The sequence below is a fragment of the Balearica regulorum genome, chromosome 5 (assembly GCF_011004875.1).
Source record: "Balearica regulorum gibbericeps isolate bBalReg1 chromosome 5, bBalReg1.pri, whole genome shotgun sequence".
Classification (NCBI taxonomy): Eukaryota; Metazoa; Chordata; class Aves; order Gruiformes; family Gruidae; genus Balearica; species Balearica regulorum.
In genome coordinates, this window is record NC_046188.1 from 46,296,944 (window position 1) to 46,314,412 (window position 17,469).

The 17,469-nt window shown below is 39.4% G+C and overlaps 1 protein-coding gene across 1 annotated transcript; it reads right to left on the reverse strand.

The window, feature by feature from the left end:
• Positions 1–598: 598 nt before the first annotated feature.
• API5 (apoptosis inhibitor 5) lies at positions 599–16,470 on the reverse strand. Its single transcript, XM_075754712.1, has 14 exons — positions 16,283–16,470; positions 12,597–12,758; positions 12,032–12,125; positions 10,938–11,003; positions 10,420–10,571; positions 8,852–9,058; positions 8,208–8,312; positions 7,420–7,509; positions 6,665–6,846; positions 6,357–6,450; positions 5,799–5,855; positions 4,809–4,885; positions 4,318–4,454; positions 599–2,769 (listed from the first exon to the last, which is right to left on the reverse strand). Exons 1-14 carry the CDS (start codon positions 16,349–16,351, stop codon positions 2,690–2,692), a joined length of 1,572 nt encoding a protein of 523 aa, XP_075610827.1. The 5' UTR covers positions 16,352–16,470; the 3' UTR covers positions 599–2,689.
• Positions 16,471–17,469: the final 999 nt, after the last annotated feature.

Here is a 17,469-nt window from a genome sequence, read left to right on the forward strand (position 1 = left end):
GTGTCCTGGGGACTCTGGACTTCCCAGAGCCGTTAGTAACAGCTGCCACTAACTCAAACCCATTAAACAGAAAACAAAGAAAGTTACAAATGGTGTGACAGTGGTTAAACTAATGCAGGGGATTTAGTTTTTCTCAGGATACAGAACATATTCCCACAAGTGTTATAGTTCCTTACCACTGCCAGAGTTTTCATGTGAGGCCTATTACAGATTTCACCAAAAAAACCTAGGCTGCTACACCAAGCCACTCTTGCTCTATCACAGACACTAACAAATTTTATTGCACTGTCAACATCGAGGAGGTTGAATAAGACAATGAATGACTCCTTTTCACATGGTAATTCCCAAATAAGGTGTATGACATGCAGCTTTTGCTGAATATTTAAACTCCTATCCAAAACTTTACATTTAAAAGTTGAATTACTTAACAGTTAGAAAGACTGCATGAGCTGTTTCAAGATATGTTCCTCAGTGGCAAACAGCTCAATACATCTATAGCCATCTAAAAAGTAAGTCACTAAAATAAAAAGGTACCACAGTCCCTTTTACTAAGCCAACACAAAATGTTGCAGAGTAACTGTGAAACAATGAGCCAAACAAAATTACAAAATGAATTTATTCCAAAAGCATAAGGGAACATTTACAATTCAACAAGGTGGTAAACAGATGTCTCCACAAGAACTCACTGCATTAAAATTAAATATGAAACTGGGGGGAGAGGGAGATAATCTAACTACTACTGAGGCCACAAGAACTTTGCACATCACCTCTGAAAAACAGGAGTCCCGTAAAGACAACTCACTCAAAATTTAGTGAGAAAATAAGCTGCTAGTACCTAGTTACTAGTCTAAATACAAGCTATGTTTAGGCTTTGAGATTACATTTTTAAATCTCCTCAAAACACAAATTATAGCCACAAGTGCAAAATGTCTACTTTTTTTCCCAATGGAAGCTTATTACCCATCTAGTGCCTATTTTCAGAGTGACATTTTGATCTCACAAATTTGTCCTTCAAAGCTCTTTGCCAAGTTTGTTGGTTTTAGTGACAAATCTGAGTTTAGCAGCTGGCGTGTAATCAGAAATACAAAGACAGCTCACATGTCCTGGAATGTCCAAAGTTTGCTGCCTGCTGCTCCAGAGTTAAGCAAAAATAGACTTATAATTTAGCATCAACAATGTCCCTAACTTTGACATAGTTTCGTATTCTGGCCTTCTGATGGTAGTGATAAATATCAAATACACCTGAGTCAGATTCACAAGCAAATACAAATGGAACTAGGTGGGGAAATCACTGTCAGGCATTTTTCTGTGTTTGTGGATATCAAATGGCTGGACAAAAAAAGGAGGATAAGAAATAATCTTCATTCTTCTAAACTCTAAGCTATTTTACATGAACACGCCCCAAAACACTTATTAAAATTCTTTTCCTCTGTCACAACTTCTTTTTACTATCTGCTAATTCCTTTACAATGTTGAATGACCTGAGAAGTAAAAATTTTGAGTGATGAGAATAAAAAAAAAGCATTGTGCTCTTACATTGTATTTCCTTGGTGTACACCAGTAAATAAGAATCCCAAGTTGCTATGGCAAAAAATAGCATGGAATTGTTAACTTTTCCACCTGAATTGGACTACATAGCCGGAATTTTTCAATGTTACCCAAAATACAATTTTATTTATATACTTTTAAATGCAACTGTATTGGTAAAAAAAACCCCCACAAACCAAACCAAACCAACAAAAAAACCCAACCCACAAAACAAAACAAAAAACCCCCAACCAACCAACCCTCAAGTGCCAACTAACCCAGAAATCTGCAAAACATAGAAAAGAGCCAGGCACTGCTACCATCTGGCTCTACCCTATGAAGCTTAATCACTGCATCAGTCTTCACCCATTCCTGGAAGAATTCTAGTCATTTATTGTTTTGTTTTTCCTGTTCATTTACTGAAATTTCACGGTGTAACTATATGCACATATTCATATTAAACATTAAAAATTCATTTGCAACACATCACTTTTGCATTACAATGCACGGAGAAGAGTAAGATGTGCAAACCAAAAAACACCACATTCTCCACATCTCTAAGTAAAAGGACTGCTTCATGCTACAAGCAAAATAAATTTTCATCCATGTTGCAAACTTTAAAAAACCAGCATGTACCTCATTCAATTCCATTCAAAACAGTAAATCAAAGCGAATTTAACAATGGTACTCTTCTCCACATATTGCAAAATATGGTTACAGATGAGGAAAGGATTACTTCAGCTGCTAAGCTTATCTGACATGTATCTGTTGTCATGCCTTTCCTGCCAATTACTTAATACATAAACTCAATTATATAATTTCAGTTATGCAGTAGCTGATTTTTAGGTTAATATACAAACTGTTGAGATGTAGCTTTTGATAAAACATCTATGCTCTTTTCCAATTTTGAATAAATCCTGAAGACACTTCAAAAATAAGAACCCAAAACTGCTGACTGTAAGCATCCAAAAATACAGTTGTAGTTTCACTATGGACAAGTTGTAGTCCGTTAGAAAAGTAGATCATACATACAAAGGTATAAAGAACATTTAAGTCAGTCTTAGTGGAAGGCAGTCCTTGAAGGAAACGATACTCCAAGCAAACTCGCTGAGTAGCACTTTCACTGTAGCCCTTCAGGGCTATGGAAGATTTAGCAGTCTACTCAGTAGATTCTTCCTCGGCTACGATTGCCACGTCCTCCCCAGCCTCTTCCTCGTCCACCCCGGAAACCACCTCTTTGCTCTGAAATAAAAGTCAAAACTTTGAATACAGTTTTTATGCTGCATATAGATTACAACTAAATACCAATAACTGGAGGTATTGAGGGCTGACTTAAGTCTCTGAATTATGCTTTGATCGACAATGGACCTCACTAATTGTAAAAGGAGCATCAGAAGAACTAGCTGCTCTGAACTAAACTTAAGTCTTTCTGCATACTATGCTACCTGTCCCATTATTTTAGAACTATATTTGGGCCAATCCATTATCACAGAATTGAAAACTGGTCTGTAAAGGACTTCATGAGGCTACCTAGCTCATCCTTCTGTCCAATGACACCCTGTCAATCTTGAGGTGTTTGTCTGACCTGCTCCTAGTGATTCTATAAAATGATGGAAAACCACAGCTTTGTCCGTCTATCTGTCCTTTTCTATCCTTATCACCAGCATACTTCAGGTTTTTTGCTGGGCTGGTACCTTAAGTATATCCAAATAAAAATCTTAGACATAGATGGATACCGCACAAACTGTTTGTACACTGTAGAAAATTTTTCCCTTTGTTAAGAACAAATCTGACCACAGCAAAAAACCTCACAAAATATTTTGTTAAAGTTTCTTTGGATTTGTTTGAAAATATATCAAACTCTTATTCCCCTTCCATGCTTTCTCTTCACGTCCAATCTTAAAATACAGGTCATATTAATCTACGAAGAGAACTGTGTGCTTATTTTAAAGAGTACAGAAATCAAAAGCTGATCAGAGGCCTAAGCATCTCACTAACAAGAAACAGTAGCAAGCAATAAAACATTTTTGGTTGAAAACTATCTTAAAAGACACAGGTGCATCACCTGAAGTCTGCAATAAGAAATTTGCAGAAGATTTTATCTTTTCTCTTTATATATAAAGACAGTGCTTTTTATCAGTTTTTCAACCTATGGGCATGGGCAATAATTTGTCATAGCTGGCTGTTTACTTGACAGAGGTAGGACCAACAGGCCTACAGGGAGGATAACAAGAATGGGTTGCTGCTGTTGCTGGGCCTATTCATCCAGTCTGCAACTGCTCTCACGTTTTACCCAGAAATATGACTTGCAGAGTGACAGAATCACTCTGCGAGCATGAGGACATAACTGTGTGTATGCACAGTGGACCTGGCAATTCCCAAAAGTTCTGGATCAGGTCTGCAACATCAGCAGTGGCTGATAGGAATTCAGCACAGGTCCAGTTGTATGACAGGAGGTGGTCTAGCTCTGCCCCTTGCAGAAACTAGTCTGTCCAATGGGAAATTTGGGGTGCAAGTGCCGTGTGCCATAATAGAGAACACAACAGTCCAATTACTAACTCTATCTATTGAAACACTACTAAAACTAACTTGTAAATGACATATAGTTTATAGGCTGGTAACACCTGAACACTGTAATAGATCAACAGCTAGAAAGAAATGCACAAAAACTGGGGACAGTACAATTTGATCTTCCAAGAATGTCATGGTAAGTTGCCTTAATTTGTTTGTCCCCCTCGCCCCAAAGCACAACTGTCACTAGACAAATTTTTTCCAAGCTGCCTAACTTACCGTAAGAAAAGCTACCCAGGTTACTGCTGTATTTTCCACTGGGAGGATTATATATTTGCCTGGCATCCCTTTTTGGTCCTGCTGAAGCTTTCTTTGGGGGTGAACTTGAGGTTGTATCTTCACTTGCTCTTTTTTGACTGACAGAAGAAAACAAAAACAGATCATTACACCCCTGTGGTGACAAGTACAGGAATAGCAGTTCAGCCTCAAAGATTAACTGCTGGAGGCTAGCAGCAGCTAATGAAGATGCCCTGAACAATACTTCAAAAGAGGAAGTAAGCTATTCTCCAGTTGATTCGTTCTATCTTAACCCTAAAGCAAGGCTAAGCTTATCACTGCACAGCCTTAATTACTACCAGGATGGGTGTTACTTTTGATTGTGAAACTTTCGGCTCATGTGCTGTGTATATTATGTATACATCGCTGGGGATGTTTATTTTGTAAACAGCAAAGATTAACAGCGTTTTGGTTTTTTTATGAAAAACTCTTACCTTGCATCTGCCTTCTGTACTGGTTTCCAGGACAGTGTAACTGTACTTTTATAAGAAGGAGGAATGTGGAAGAGATCCTGTGGAGGCAAAATTGGACAGTTTATTCTACAGTTAAATTCATGCTGATTGCACTTCAAAATTTTAGCTACCTGCTGAGACTCCAGAATAACAGTTACTTTCTAACAATTTTAAAACCTTTTTGAAGTCCCATGGCAGAGACAGAAGGTGGAGGTAGCTAACTGCCTTATCTGGCTGCCTTTGCCCATACACCTTACGAGGAAATTCAAATGACGTTTGTAACAGAACAGTGTCTTATACTGACATACAATGCTTTCTCTCTTCCTAAGCACATCAAGCATCTTATAATGAACTACAAGGGCTCCTGCAGGCAGACAGCTGATGTCCCTGCTATGATGATAGAAGATAGGCTTCTCAATACTGTGGGCAAAATTTTTGGTTTATCATAGTGATTGAGGGTGAGAATGGAAGCGAGGGAGGAGAAGAAAAGGTGGTCAGAAGAAATCAGAACGGTTTCAAGGGCTCTGGGTGGAAGTCTCTTTCTGCAGCCCATCTCTCCTAGACTCTCTGGAGAAAAAGGTTCTGTATAGCACCTTGCTTTGCCTCCTCCCTCCTTTAGTGCCTCTTAAACTATTCCTTACCCCTCCCTGTCACTGCAGGAAAGGGAAATGACAAGGAAAAAGGCTTGGCCAGAATCAAGATCCCTAAAGCAAGGTCTTCTGCTCCTGTGAGCAACTAGTGCTGCAAAAAAAGGGCCTCAACACCCTATCCTAACAGCAGAAGCAGCAAAGGTTAAGCAGCTTGCATAAATGGCAGATCTGTGTCTATTCAGAAACAGTAAAGTGGGCAGCAACCTTGCGCTGGCTACAACTATCTTAATAACACAATACAACTTAGTTCAACTCTATTCCTTTTTTTCTGCACAGGTTATTCTAGTATGTGAATTTACTTCTTCATAATGTGAGGACCTACCTTGATTAAAACATTAATGTTATTGGTTATTTTCAAGGCAACCACTTTAATCTTGTTCTGTAAAAAAAAAGAAACACCACTGAACACCTATTCTAGTAGCTTTAAATTATGCCAACCACATTTGATGAAGTCGTAACATTAAACTGACTGCTTTTTCTAGTGAATTGGTCTATCAATAGTAATACTGAAAGATGCATACACTTCTGAGTTTTCATTACAACTATTTTTAGGCTTCTTGCAGTTTTATACTAACTAGTTGCCTCCAGTGTACTTCCCACTATAACATTTTCCCCACAATATATGAAAGTTTTCCCTTCAAAATGCAGAGCACAGTTAAGCCAAATACACGTGGACGCACAGTAGCTAACAGTAGAAACTAAAAGAACATCCTGGCTTGCAAAATGCAGCATCAGGTAAGATACAGTTGCAAAAGATGTCAGCAGTATTATTCCCTTAATCTATCTGCATGCTTACAACAGACTGCACCCCATTAACATGTACCAATGGTTATTTTGGCAGGCTCAATTAGAAAAATAGGAATTCCTGACAAATACTTACCTCTTCTGTTTTCAAGGCTTCTCCTGTTTTCCCTTGAAGGGCTAGACGAAGTTGTCGAATGTACACCTGCAACCCTCGAGCAAAATACTGTAGCCTAAGAAATTGAAAAGCAATCTATTAATAAATTTTACATATTCCCATGAAATAAAAGCGTAAACAAAGGGAAGCTGTAATCTGTTTTTTTAACCCCGTTAGGAAAAATGGTCAAAACAAGTCTTCTATCCATCTGATTTGTGCTTCTTTAGCATCCAGGCAATAATATTTCACACTTTCTCACAGAACTCTAATACTTGCCTCTAAATGATTACCTGATTTTAAAGTCTTTCAATTTCTCTGCATTCAGCTTGGCTGTGAGGAAGTCTGGAAGTTTACGACCCAGCTGATGGAAGCTATACAATAAACACTCCACATAACTGAACTGCAACTTAGGCTCTTCACTGCCAGCGTTTTCCCCGTTCTCTGCTTCTTCTGGAGGAAGGGGCATATACTCCTAAGGAACAGAAAGGAAAACCAAATGCGTGAGACCCATTTACACAGGCTGACTGTCTTTTGCAGTGTTTGAACTAGAAGGTTTATTTATGCTGACAACTTAAGAAGTATCCCCCATCCCTATACTAACGTGATGAACCGCTGCATGAAGTCCTGCTGCAGGTGGTTTGCCTACACTTATATGTCATTTGACACCTCTGACTCAGAGGAAATATTACTGTAGCACTGTACCATGGGAAGCAACAATGTACTGCACCCAATGCTTCTGAAACAGCGCTGAATTTGCTTAAAATTGTCAACGTCGATATAGCCTTTAATGAGATCAAGATGAGTCTCTCCTGTAAAAAGAATAAACCCACCAGTTTACTGGATTAAAAGCATTATGCAGGTAACAGCTCTCTGTATCTACAAAGACTTTGAATTGCAAAATTGACCTTAGATGATGGACAGAGCTATCTTTGAAATAGCTACTTTAGAAAAAGGATAAATAGATTAATAGATAAAAATAACTTGTTTTGATAAAAACTTTTTTTAAAAAAGTGTTTTACATGAGTAAAAGCTGAATTAGCCTTACCAGTAATTTATCAAACAGTTTCTTCAAATTTGATTCAAGCTTTTCCATATCACCACAAAATGAACTCATTTCAGCAAGAAGCTTCAAAACCTACACATAAGGATAGCCAGGTTTTTGTGTGTTAACTGAAAAGTACAGTACAAAGGCTTAACTTTCAACCTAAAAGCGATCATCACATAATTTTGGCTGGCACAGTAGAGGTCAGCTAGTACAATTAAATCCCTCCCAAACATTGGGAAAGAATACAGGGAGGAACACATTTAGTCTGTTTTTCATGTCCTCAAACAGAAAAACACAGCTTTGTCTAATCCCAACAAGCATCGTTAGCCAACAAGTAAACAAACTTTTGCCTCCCGCCTCTGCTGCACAGCTCACCTTCAAAGTGAGATTCACAGAGATCTAACTGAAGCTGCATCACTGATTAACGTAAGCAAAATTACAGACATTAAGCCACTCCCTTAGGAGGCTAAATTAGCACAAGCCATGCAACAATCATTTCAGTAAATGCTATGTGCTTAAAAAAAATTTGACAGTAATACAAAAATGATTACACTAATCTACTTATTCTAGCCTTGCTTCAAAAGCTCAAGACAAATGACACATGCTTTAAAAGGCATTGCTCAGTCATGCTCAATACAGCAAACATATTTTTTTCTAGTGTAGCTAGTTTTCCGCCAAGCCAAGAACTGGAAACCATTTAAGAAAAGAGTTTGCAATTTTTAAAATAGCTGTCTTCATCTAAGATGCTTATTTTTTACAATTTGAAAGACATTTTGACTTTGGCTTACCTCTAACTGGATATCAAGACCCTCCACTGGAGTAGTCAAAGAACTGAGGTTTGGCAGAACATGCTCACAGAAGTAAGTAACAAATTTTGTGGAATGAACATTTTTCTGCAAAAAACACCACACATTATCAGGCTACTCTGAGTCTGAAGGAGTGAAATGTTTTTACCCCATCATTCCACCACCCTTATAAATGCCCACCACACAGCTACACCTTAAAGCTTTATTAAACTTCCCTCTAACTCCTAAAACACAGAGACACTTCCAGGTAGCTTAAACTCAGAGGCTGGCTGCAACAGGGGCTGAAAAGATTGCCTGTAACCCAAGAATAGGCCTTCAGGTGCTGCAATTGCCTGACACTAGACTTGAAATAATCAAACTCCTACATGTATAAGCCTAATGTGAGAATCTTGTTAATCTGTAACATCTTAAATTTGGAAGATAATGTCAAAAAACAGAGATTAACACAAAAGCTCTTTGTATTCAGAGGCATTAAGGATGTTTTCCAACATTTTAATACATTAGAAGCCGAAGGTGGAAAAGTATTGATATGCTGTCATTCTAACATAATCATTGAGAACAGCAAAGAGAAGCTACAGCCGTTAACTTTCCACAGTATTCCTCATACAAAGCAAATAAATACATACTGAGAAGAGTGGCACTGCCTGGCGAGTACACTGTAGAAGTCTGTCCACACAATCTGGATCAGATGGATTGAATGTTTGTTCCAGGTCAGCTTGTTCAGCTACCAGCTCTACTAGTTGTTGCCTCCCACTTACTGTCTGTAAGCTCTTTAATCCAGACAATATTTTCATGAACAGAACAAATTCCTCGCCCGTCACATCTTCCAGCACCTTAGAAGAACACCAGAAAACATATTTCTACGGTGGTAATTTGCAAACCTCCAAGTCAAACCTACTTGATTTGAAAACGTAAAATGTGCAAATATTTAGCATTTAAATTTAGCTTCCAGTTATTTAAAAACATAAGTTTAAAGGAACACATGAAAACGTGCAGTGTAATTGCACGCACCTCCAAATTAAAGTAACTGCCAACAAATTGCACATAGCCAACATTATTTTTCTTGAACTCTAACCTTAAGAACAAATTTCTTATCTAACACAATTGTATGCTTAAGTCAGAATAAAGATTAAATGAGTATCTACTCATTACTGATTGTTTTAATACTTTTTGTACCTTTCTCAGCTTGGGGAATGCACAGGAATCTCATGAAATTCAACAAAGACAAATGTGAAGTCCTGCACCTGGGATGAACCAACTTCCCTGCATCAGCACATGTTGGGGACTGACTGGCTGGGGAACTGCTCTGCTGACAAGAGCTTCATGATTCTGGGGGACAGCAGGCTAAACATAAATGCCAGCAGCATTCCTTGGGTGATGAACAGTGTCCTGGGCTGTGACAACAGCATAGTCAGAAGACTGAGGAAAGCAAAGGGATGGAGGCTTCTCCTTTGCTATGCCTTCATTAGAGCAAATCTGGAATGCTGCACCCAGTGTTGGGCCCTCCTGTGTGAGGAAGTTGTTGATAAGCTTTAGCAAGAACAGCCAAAAAGGTGATCAGTGTCTAGAGCACAAGACCTGTGAGGTGAACCTAAGGACACCGGGCTTTTTCAGCCTAAAGGAAAAAAGTCATAAGGGGGTGAGATGACCTAACGCTTATCTTCTAATACTTAAGAGCAAGTCGCCAAGACTAAGAGTCAGATTCTTTACTGAGGTGGACAGGGTGAGAATGAGACAATGACACAAAACTGAACTGGGAGGTTCCAACTGGACAAAGAAAAAAAAAATCATGTTGAGGACAATTAAACGTTGGAGCTGGTTGCCCAGACAGTGTAGGAAATCTCCATCCTTAGAGGTTTTCAAAACCCAACTGCACAAAGCACAGAGAAATCTCATCTAAATTCAACTCAGCATGATTCACTGAGGTGATCGATCTCCCAAAGTCCCTTTCCAACATGAACGATTCCATGATTCTAATAAAAGTCACCCTTACAAAATGAGAAGAGCCTAGCATTATTTTAACGTTCCCACAAAAAAAGCTACAAAGTTTGGATTGTAGCAGAATAGGATATCTAGAAGATTGCATTTGTACAATGCTGAACTCTACACGTGGTTTATACAGACCTCCAAAGCAATGCCAGTGATAAGGTATGGTTTAATGCTAGTTAAGTTTGTACTGAAGTAAGACACTCACCTTCTTTGATTCAGTCAATATGAACTCTTCTACCTCCTTTGTCATCACCTCCTCAGGCAGGGTTTTCAGTTTCGTAGAGAGGAACTTGATGGCTCGCTCTCTCACAATATCCTCTCCCTGAAGAATTTGACTGAATAAACCTCCCAAAGTCCCTGAATGGAGAATAAATCAGGTAACACAAATTATTTCAGAAGTTAAGAGCTGAACCCTCTGTGCAGAAGAAATAAGTTTCCTCTTGTAAGACCCCATGACACATTTTAAAATAACTGCTACATTAACTTTTAAATCCCCACAATTTTCATGTAGCTTGACATAAGAATCCACATTCTTTTATTGGTCTGTATAATTTAGATCCACGATTATTGAAAAGTTCAGTATTGTTTGTAAAATTGTACTACGAGTGTCTCTCTCTAACTTCTGCATTCTACTAAGAAGATACAAAATTGAGTCCTGTTCTCATCTTACTAGAGACTGGGAAGTATTGACAAAAAGCATTTATAGAAACATGTCCCTTTTACCTTTAGCATCCATCTTAAATATACTGAGCAAAGCATTGTTCACCAAATTGAATTCTGCAGAATCATCTGAAGAGAGAAAAAAATCTGATATGCATATCCTTGAAGTACAAACATAAGAGCAGAAAAAAAAAGATTTCTGATATCACACAAGAAGCATTCTATCTTCAGCATTTAATTATAAACAACACAACTTGTATTTTTAAGGACTACTAGACTGAGGAAACAGAAAGCCACTATTATGAAAGCTGGAAGCAAAGCAAAAAGCTTTTTGCCACTTCAGCCTCCCTGCCAAAACTTTAAACATTACAAACTCAATAGGACTGAACACTTGAAGGGAAGTTATTAATCAATATATTTAGTCATTTTAGAGAACAGCTGAATAAACAAGGTGACCTTTACTAAATTCAAGTAAAGCAAATAGTTATTTCTTTTTAAACTCTTAAGTAATGTACAGTATTTCTAAGTGGGAGAAACAATTTTCCTCTTGAACTAAATGGAGAAATGTATAAATCTCAAAGAGTCTCTTTTGAGAAGCCTAGAAACTTAATCATGCATTTTTACTACAAATTTGAACATCTAATATTTAGCACTCTATAACTTACCGAGATTAAAAAAATACATACTGTATATCAAATTATAATTAAATATTTTGTACCAAAAATGCACTGTATGGAAGAAGATGCCTTCAGGATTTTTAAATTTCCTGACTACCTGGATTAGAAATCCAGTAACTCTTTTTCAGAAGACAATTTGCTGCAGTCCATAAGTGGAGGGGGTTTTGTTTTGCTTTTTTACCCCTTGTTTTTCTACGGATGCTTTCAGAGAATTTCAATGAAAAAAAAGTTATATTTAAACAAAAGATTTTCAGTTTCAATTAGGGTAATTAGCAACCTTTCAACAGAATTAGCAGCATAACTGTACAGCAAATATAAAGGTGGGGGCAGGGAAAAGCAGAAGCAGGACGTGAATGGCACTGGGACAGACTGCTTTGTAACAACTTATGAATCAGTCTAAAGTGTTTTATAGAACAAAGTTGTGTACATTTTCAGGTGTGCCACAAGGCATTCAGCCAGGAAACTACCAATGTCTCCTACCTGACTGTAGAAGCTGGGTCAGTATGTCTGCTACCCGAGGAAGATTATCTCCAGTGGCAAACTGAGGCAATTCCTTGATTGCTTGTCGCCGGATCTGTCAAAATTGTCAGTATCGTGGAAATAGAAAATTTTAAAAATTAAAGTAATTACCAAAAAACCCCACGTAATTCAACTACCAAAGTTTGGCAGAAAAATCAGCCAAATTTGAGAAAATAACCACATATTCTTTTAACATGAGTATCACATTCAGAAAGTGATATTCAAGTTTCGGACTTTTATGGCAGACCAAACATCGTATTTGCTGTGAAACTACTATGATGTATTTATGAAGAAAATAGTATATTTTTCTTAGATCTAAACAGCACTGGAGAAAAACCAAATTCAAACAGTACCTCTATTCACAAAATAAATTATTGTATTGTAGGAATAGAACTAAGTATTCTTAAGTTTTCCAAAAACCAAAGACCAACCCTCCCCTCTCAAAGACAGTCTATAAGAAAAAAAAAAAAAAAAAAAAGATTAACAAATTCAACATATCAACTTGCTACAAGGTTCTTATTCTTACAGAAACGTCTTCATCCTCACAGAGGTCCAACTGGGCATTGATAGCCGAGTCAGCTAGCTCAGGAAAATGCTTGAAGAACTTAGGAATAAACTGGGCTGCAAGTCTTTTCTCCTTGGCACCTCCTTTCACACCATCCAAGATTGCCTGGTACGCATCCTTATGCTGAAAGAGGAAAAACAGAATACATAAATAGAAAAATCTTGAGGTATTCTCAAGACAAAGAAAGGATTTTTTCTCTCCCGTTCACTTCAGCTATTTAAATGAACTATATTATACAAATTTTTATGAAGCTTTTCTCTTAGACCAATATAACCATGCCAATTTAGTAAAATTTACCTCCATTGACTATTTTTTACTGTTATTCTCGTTCCTCTGTCTGTTCAAGTGCTTACTGTTCAAAGAGCCAGCCCTAAGGCTAACAGCTCTTGCACACCACTTCTGATTGTATTAGTGCAGACTCAAAGAATTACATGATCACCTTCACTGAACTTGGGCAGTTTTTCAAGGAGTTTCTGCCTTCTGTCTGCTTGTTTATTGTCTCTCAAGTAGAGGTTACCTCTCCCAACAACTGTGCCACTGGAATGGATCACCAATGCATCTTTGACATCTATTAAAGCAGCTAACTTAATCTGAGATAAAACATAGTTCTTAAAAGATCTGTTAACAGAGACTAGGTGCAAAAGAAAAAAAAAAAAAAAAGAAATCGCCAGTTGAAATACAGAAATAAACACTTCAGCAACAGAGTAGAAAATTTTCTAGCTGCTCCAACTAGAATCACACAGGTGTTTCTAATTTTGTTCTGATTTTGTGCCTGCAGGACTGAAACTTTACAATAAATTGAAGTCTTTGTTGTGGTTAACTGTGTGTTTGCAAAATAAAAGTCAGCATTATTAGGATGCTAGCAGAAATCAGAACTTTCTATGATTAATTTTCCTCATGATTGTAAAAAGAATGCTTTAGACAACTTATCCTACTTTGAACAGCAACATCAGCAGCGCAGGACACTGCTCTATTTAAATTTCCCAGAGCCACATATATCATCACCCCTACTCCACATAAAAATTCGCTCATAGCAAATAGAGATACTAATTCACAAAGCAGTACACTGCATTAATTCCCTCTAAAGTAAGCTGTATTTTAACATTCAGTACCAATGCTCCTTAAAGACTCCCTATACCTTGTTGACAGCTCTCTGTGTTGCCAGATTCTGAACTGGATTGGAACACTGATCTGGCAGAAAAATAACTAAGGACAAAAAATGGTTGCTTTTCAGCTGATGCACATCCCCATCCGGTTTGCTCTGTAGCTGTGCCAACACAGTGCACTCAACAGCAAAGGCAGGAATGAGCCAGCACAAACAAGGAAATACACATTATTATAGTCACAGGTTCTCAGGCTGCACATCAAGAACAACTTTTTTTTTGTGGAACAAATTACTTAAACTTAATACATATTAAAAAAGCATTCATACAACAATGAAACAGAGTAGCCTGTGTTCCATGAATTTGTATTACTGCACACTAACTACTCCTATCAATTAGACAAAATAAAGTTCAGGCAGGAGTTTGTTTTACCCTGTACCTGGCAGCACTGAATGCTCAAGAAAAAAAGTAGGCAACTGCAGAAGCAGTGTGATCCTTCAGTTTTGCACATTTCCTCTCAATCTGTAACACAGGAATGTCCTAAGCCAGAGACAGTGTCTGGACTTTTATTTTTAAGAACTGTTAATTAATCAATCATCCATTAATTTCTCTAGATTAGCTCTTGAATCAATTCATACTCTATAATGTCCTGTGACAAGTTTCACGATGTGCTAAGAGGAAAAGTTTGTCTTCCTCTTTATTTTAAGCCTGCTTCCTAATAGGTTTTTTCCAAGTTCTCAATTTCATTCTACTCATGAGGTAGAATCATCACACCCAAGCCCCTTACTCAACTGAAACACTCTTTTACAAGTTTAATACTTCTGGTCTTTTAAATTGCTCCTCTTAATGTCATACTTCTGGTTGTCCCTTTGCTCTTGTCCTCACATTCAAAGTTTCTTTTTTGAGATGACTATGACATTTTGTAGTGAGAGATCACATTCATAAGGTTGTTAAGAGATAATAAAGTAATAAGTGGGATAAAAGTGATGAGTAAGGAACTCATGGTTTCTAATAATGCAAAAATTTGAGACATCCAGTAAGATTATGAAATGACAAGTTCAAAGGATAGAACTCCTTCACAAAGGTTAATGAAGTAAGGGAACATTTTGCCACAGAATATTTGTATACCAGAAATAAAATTTGTTAAAAAAAAAGCATTAGAAAAGTTCCCTGAAGAACAATCTAACAAGATATACTAATTACAAAGACTCTATCTCTGGCTCTGGAAGCCCACCAGCTGTAGAGAGGCAAAGGTGGTACAGTGTATCAGGAATCATCACTCTATACTTACCCTCAGAGATTCTTACACATCTGCTATTCATCCGTGTCACAGGCTGCATTTCTTAACTGCCATTTGTTCTACCTAAGATGGCCATTCCTATCTTACAAAAGCTACCCACAACAGTCAAAATGATGATGGACTACTTATTTGTAAAATGGCACAGTAATAGCATGTTTTATTCTGCATGTCTCCCCATAGTTCCCAACATTTTAGCTGCATTTTTTTGGTTGACTTTGAGATGATGTTTCTGTTGGACTGTCTGCAAGGATGCTTTGTTTCACTAGGGCATAATTACACAACCAAGGTGAACAGATTTAAAAAGAAATAAAACTTTTTTTAAAAAACCCACACAAACAATTATTTGTTCTCTTAAAGAACTTTCCAAATGACCTTGCATACTAGTACCTAGTTTAAAATCCACTACTAGGTATGTACAAAGCTACTTTCCTAGTTATGTACCAAAAAAAAAAAAAAGCATCTGCTAATTTTTCAGGTAGCCATTCAGTAACGTGACAGCCTAATGCAATTCAAAAGCTAGTTTTAACGAACCACGATATTTTGTATTCGTAATACACTAAGTCATCCTCTTTTTAAAAAAAAATAAAAATAAATCAGTAATGGTATAAACAAACAGCAGATCTTGCCAGGATTTTACCGGTAAAAATCTCCTTTAGCTCTAAGGATTGACTTTCCATTCTTGCTTTAAGAAAACAACCTAAAAAACCGCTATAGGCAGTTATCAAACCATAAAAGAGTTCACCTTTCTCCAAGAGAGCCTGCCAGAAGCTCTCCGGAACTGCCAGTGCGCTGGATCAGATCTGGATGACTACTGGTGTCTTCAAGGCCTCAATTCGCCAAGCAAAACTCCCCGCCCCCATGCATAAAACCAGTCTGACTCTAGCTAGTAACTAGTTAAAATCCGCGACGCCACACTTAAAAGGAGAACTGCCGACAAGACGGAAGAAGGATGTCGCAAAAGCGACGAGAGCTGCTCCCGTCCCTGCAGAACCGCAGGGACGAAGCTCATCTCTACCCACCCCCCGGTCCCCGGCCCGGGTCGTGAGGAAACCTACACCAAGAACAGCCCCGGAAGCTAGCCGCTTGTCCGGCGTGGCGAGCAGCCCCTCTGGCGGCGTCCCGTCCCGCTCGCCCACCGCCCGCCCCGTCTCAGCCCGCCTAGCCCGGAACTCCGCGCGGAGGCGCCGCCGCGCTACTCAAGCCCGAGGCCTAGCGAGGCCTTGCAGGCCGCAGCCACGCCGCACCTGGCCCGCCGTCTCGGTGGCGTCCGCCAGGATCCCGTAGTTGCGGTAGAGCTCCTCCACGGTGGGCATGGTGCGGCGGGAAAGGGCAGAAGCCGCCGCTGCAACCGAGACCACCGCTAACACCGCCGCCGCTCAGGCCGCCGCTACCGCTCAGGCCGCCGCCGTCAGCGCCAACGAGGCGGAAGTGCCAGAGCGGTCGTGTGCCGGCGCCGGCGCAGCGCCCCCAGCCGGCTGGCGGTGGAGCTCCCCCCGTGCTGTGTTGCAGGCCCGTGGAGCGGAGGGGACGGCAAACGGCAGTTCAGCGTCACCGAGAGCGCCGGCTCCTGCGCGGCACCGGGCATCTGGTTTTTCGTAATCGTAGCGCAAAACGCAACGCACCCTCACAACTGCCTGGTGTTAAAAATATTTCAAAACTAGGTGTTTTTTATCCGCCTGGCCCTCAACCTCCAGCCACGGCACTCAGCGGCTTTTCCTGCAGTCAGAGAAGTGTTACGGGATGTGTGTGTGCTCAGGGACGTGCCGTGTCCTTCACGTTTTGCAGCCTTGCTTTTTTTCCCCTGAGCTTTTCTTCACACCCCTCCTACTTTCCCTGATGGCTGTCTTCCCCCAGCTACCCGTTTCTGTATCCCTTTTTGTCTCTCATATGCAAATGCTATAAAAGATGCACGAGAAGTGCCTGTCGTACACTGAGCTCCTGGTGCAAGAACCAGACGGGTTTCCCGTGATTTGGTGACTTTCGTCTTTTCTTACAGAAGAAAATACCCCCTGCTTCCAGCATATAGAAAACGGAGTACCTGCAACTAATGTCAATGGAGGCAGGATGCATTAGGCTCAGATGACCTAAATACAAATTGTTGCAAAAGTTAAAAGGCTGTAGCAGCGTCTTCCACTCATCTCAAGATGATTTAGCATCCTGCTGATTTCACAGGCACTTAAAATGAAAGAGGATTCCCCTCACGTCAGCCTGAGGCCGAGCTAAGCAAAACACTGGACCTTTCTTTCATATCCTTTCCAGCAAGATGAAGGGTGCTTTCAGAGGCGTTCGAAGCCCCAGTCTCTCTCCAGAGCTCTGCAGGCAGCCTGCACGCAGCAGGGATGTACAGTGGCATCAATCATTTACCTTCCTTTCCTTGTTGCTCTGCTCTCACAGCGTTTCAGCAAGTGACAGCGGTGACCGCATCAAGTCA

Excerpts from the sequence above, each read along its gene's own strand:
- API5 (XM_075754712.1), bottom strand. The coding sequence starts at position 16,351 with ATGCCCACCGTGGAGGAGCTCTACCGCAACTACGGGATCCTGGCGGAC. Across the intron at positions 6,451-6,664 it reads TTGAAAGACTTTAAAATCAG|GCTACAGTATTTTGCTCGAG; the intron begins GTAATCATTTAG and ends TCAATTTCTTAG. Across the intron at positions 4,455-4,808 it reads GTACAGAAGGCAGATGCAAG|TCAAAAAAGAGCAAGTGAAG; the intron begins GTAAGAGTTTTT and ends TTCTTCTGTCAG.